The sequence below is a fragment of the Aptenodytes patagonicus genome, chromosome 2, assembly GCF_965638725.1.
Source record: "Aptenodytes patagonicus chromosome 2, bAptPat1.pri.cur, whole genome shotgun sequence".
NCBI classification, from domain to species: domain Eukaryota; kingdom Metazoa; phylum Chordata; class Aves; order Sphenisciformes; family Spheniscidae; genus Aptenodytes; species Aptenodytes patagonicus.
In genome coordinates this window covers 122,886,383-122,889,593 of record NC_134950.1, presented here as the reverse complement: position 1 = coordinate 122,889,593, position 3,211 = coordinate 122,886,383, and the positions used below count along the sequence as shown (strand labels likewise).

At 39.9% G+C, this 3,211-nt stretch overlaps 1 protein-coding gene across 1 annotated transcript; it reads left to right on the top strand.

Annotated features, from left to right (window-relative positions):
• The first annotated feature begins 497 nt into the window (after positions 1-497).
• XCR1 (X-C motif chemokine receptor 1) lies at positions 498-1,669 on the top strand. Its single transcript, XM_076332304.1, has one exon. It carries the CDS (start codon positions 498-500, stop codon positions 1,512-1,514), a length of 1,017 nt encoding a protein of 338 aa, XP_076188419.1. The 3' UTR covers positions 1,515-1,669.
• The last annotated feature ends 1,542 nt before the right edge of the window (positions 1,670-3,211 follow it).

Below are 3,211 nucleotides of genomic sequence, written 5' to 3'. Positions count from 1 at the left end.
TTAAGTTTCCGCAGTGCTGAACCTCGGTGACAAAGAATCGTATATATGGTGAAGTGTTTAGGAGTTTGATACCATTCCAGAAAACTTAAAAAACAGTAGCAGATTTGAAAGTCTTGGCACCTGGGATACTTACATTAAAAAACAATGCACCCTCAACCTTCATGTAGTAGAAGCTTAATATTAAAAGTTGTCACCGACCATACTGGTTTAGAAATGTCTTAGTTTCTGACTTCTTAAGTATTTAAGATCTTGACATTGCTTTGAGGGTAAATCTTTAGTATCTACCTGTTCATGCTCTAGTCATAAGAGGAAATGACTCCTTTCTTTCCCAAAAACAGGACCAATAAGATAGTTTCACTGCTTCTTTTTGTCTCTTAAAACAGAAGCCTCTGCAGCGGCAGTTTAGTTATTGCGTTGATTTTCACCAAAATTTTGGTTTGATTGTTGCAGTTCTTCGAAGTAGCTGCTGGAGAACAGTGCGAGATTTGCACAGACAAATGGATGAAGAACATTATCCACCTGACTCAGATGATAATTACTCATATGAATACTCTTTTAATGAAAGCAATGTCTGCGAAATGGGCGACTATTTTGTGTTTTACACCCATCTCACTACTGTCCTCTACACTCTGGCATTTTTGCTCAGCCTGCTAGGAAACACTCTAGTGTTATGGATCCTATTCAAATATGAAAACCTTACATCTTTAACGAACATCTTCATCATGAATCTCTGTGTCTCTGATTTAGTCTTCTCCTGCATGCTGCCTTTCTGGGCAGTGGACCAGTCCTTTGGGTGGATTTTTGGTGAGTTCCTTTGCAAAGCAGTGAATGCTGTTTTCTCCATTGGCTACTACAGCGGTGTTTTCTTTTTGACTCTCATGACTATCCTGCGGTACTTGTCCGTAGTGAACCCCCTCTCGACTTTGAGATCCCAGACACAGTGCTGTGGTTTTCTGGTGAGCTTGGTTGTTTGGACTGGTAGCATATTAATTGTTGTTCCTGAGATGATTCACACCACAGTGCAAGAAAACTTGGAAGGGGACAAGACCTGTGATTATGCTGACTGGAAATGGAAAAAGGTGGACATTTATCAGAGAAATGTACTTTTCCTGTTTTCCTTTGGGGTTATCGTATTCTGTTACTTCAAGATACTGCTAATCCTGCTCGGAGCAAGATCTCGCAGAAAGCACAGAACTGTGAAACTCATCCTTATTATTGTGGTGGCTTTTTTCCTGAGCTGGACACCTTACAACATCCTCAGCTTTCTGATTACTTTTCCACCACCTAACTGTCAGTATGAAAAAGACTCCAACCTTGCCTTTCACATCAGCCGTAAAATTGCTTTCTCCCACTGCTGCCTCAACCCTGTGCTCTATGTATTTGTTGGAGTCAAGTTCAAGAGGCATTTGTTACGTTTATGCAGTCAGTATTTGCCCTGTGGGAATGGTCAAGTCTCCAGCCCCAGGATCTGCTCTCAAGGCAAATTCCACTATGAAGATGAGTCCATCTACTGAAGCGAGATCTAACTATTAGCACTAATCCCAGATGAACTTTCAGATTATAAAAGCCACGGATAATCTCTAATTCTTAGAGGCACTTCCCTGAGAAAGGCACACAAATTTACTCTTTGCAAACATGCTGTGTATGGAAAGTAATAAAAAAATGTATTTGCAGTGGGATGGAGAGCTGAGAATGCTGAGAGATTACTTCATTGGCCTGTAAGTCTTATCTTTATGATTTTTTGCGCAGTGAGATGGATTTTCTCTCATTTATAGTTTCTTTTAGCTTCCTTTGGGAGCTAAAACATCCGGTTTTAACATAAATGGTATTGCAGGTTACTTTCTTGCCTGACTTAAAATAGTTGGATTGTATGTAGCAATGGACACATATGTATTTCTGTAGCTTTTAATGCTTTACAGTGTTTATCAGTGCTGAACTCATTGGTTCTGTCTTTTTGAGGCTCTCAGGATTTACTGGCCTGACAATAGCTACAAGACCTCAGAATCTCTGAAATTCTCAGTACAAATTCTCTTTTACCTGTCGGTAGGTAAATATTTATAAAACTAGCTTAGTGTAAAGGTAGTCCTTTGGGTCCGAAATGGCAAGTTTGGGAGAACCCTAGAAGGAACACAAGCTGTTAAGAAGATACTTCACTAGGATATTGGTTTTCCTTCTGTTAGTGCTCCTGCCCCAGGCACCTTTCAGTCTCTGAATATCCCTTCAGGTGGTTGCAGTGAATCGGCAGTCCATCTCCTGAGCAGCACAGGTGCATATTTGCCTCTAAATGCTGTCTCCCTCCTTTTCTCCCTTTGCCATGGTACTGAGAATAATTAAACTTTCTAAAAAGGTTATAATGCAAGAAAAAATGGCTTTTTTAATAGCAGGATAGAAATAGCTTGCTTTATTTGTAAAAGGAATGTTTAGCCCTATTTTTTTTTTTTTAGGAAGTTGGAGCAGCAGGTTTTAGCCTATATACTTGGATGCTTACTGCTTCACAGAGATGTTTAAATCTTTGCTTAAAACCTGATCGTCAAAGCCAGCCATGTGCTTGTTTTTAACATGCTTCACATCTGTCTAAATACCAGATATGCTCGTATCCTTGAGGTGTGCAAGTATCTGGTCTAACCAGCTGCCTGGCCAAACACAAGTCTTTCGTTTCATGCATGCATCTCATCTCCACGGGCAGGTGGGAAGGAAAGTCCAAACATTTGCATGAACCTAACCTTGAAAATGTTGCTACGAGGGCTAGTTGCATTAAGTGCAGGAGTGTTTTTACATGACCGCTAAAACATGATTTCCTACCTAAAACCAAGCTGAGGTAATTCAATTCAATTCAATGGCATGCATTTTTGCAACAAAACCATTCACATTCTGATTACACCAATCAAACCTTGTGGCTTTTTTTCTCATGGAAACTGATATTCTTCTTCATGATAGCTTGGTGGGTTTATTTTTTCCTCAGGCAGTGTAACATGTAGTGTGTACTCCAGTGTAGCTGAATGACAAAGCCTCTGGAAACCAGAATATTTCATTTCCTAGCATTTGTATAGAAAGCCAAGGTAGCTTTGCAGTGACACCAAGCAATGGTTTGGCAATGGTTCTAAGCAACAATTTGGCTTTTTGGGCAGCCATCTTAAAATGTTTCTGTGTTGTTTCCGCACTATTTCATTTGATCTCTAAAGATCATCTGGAGCAGACAACAAATTCTTCT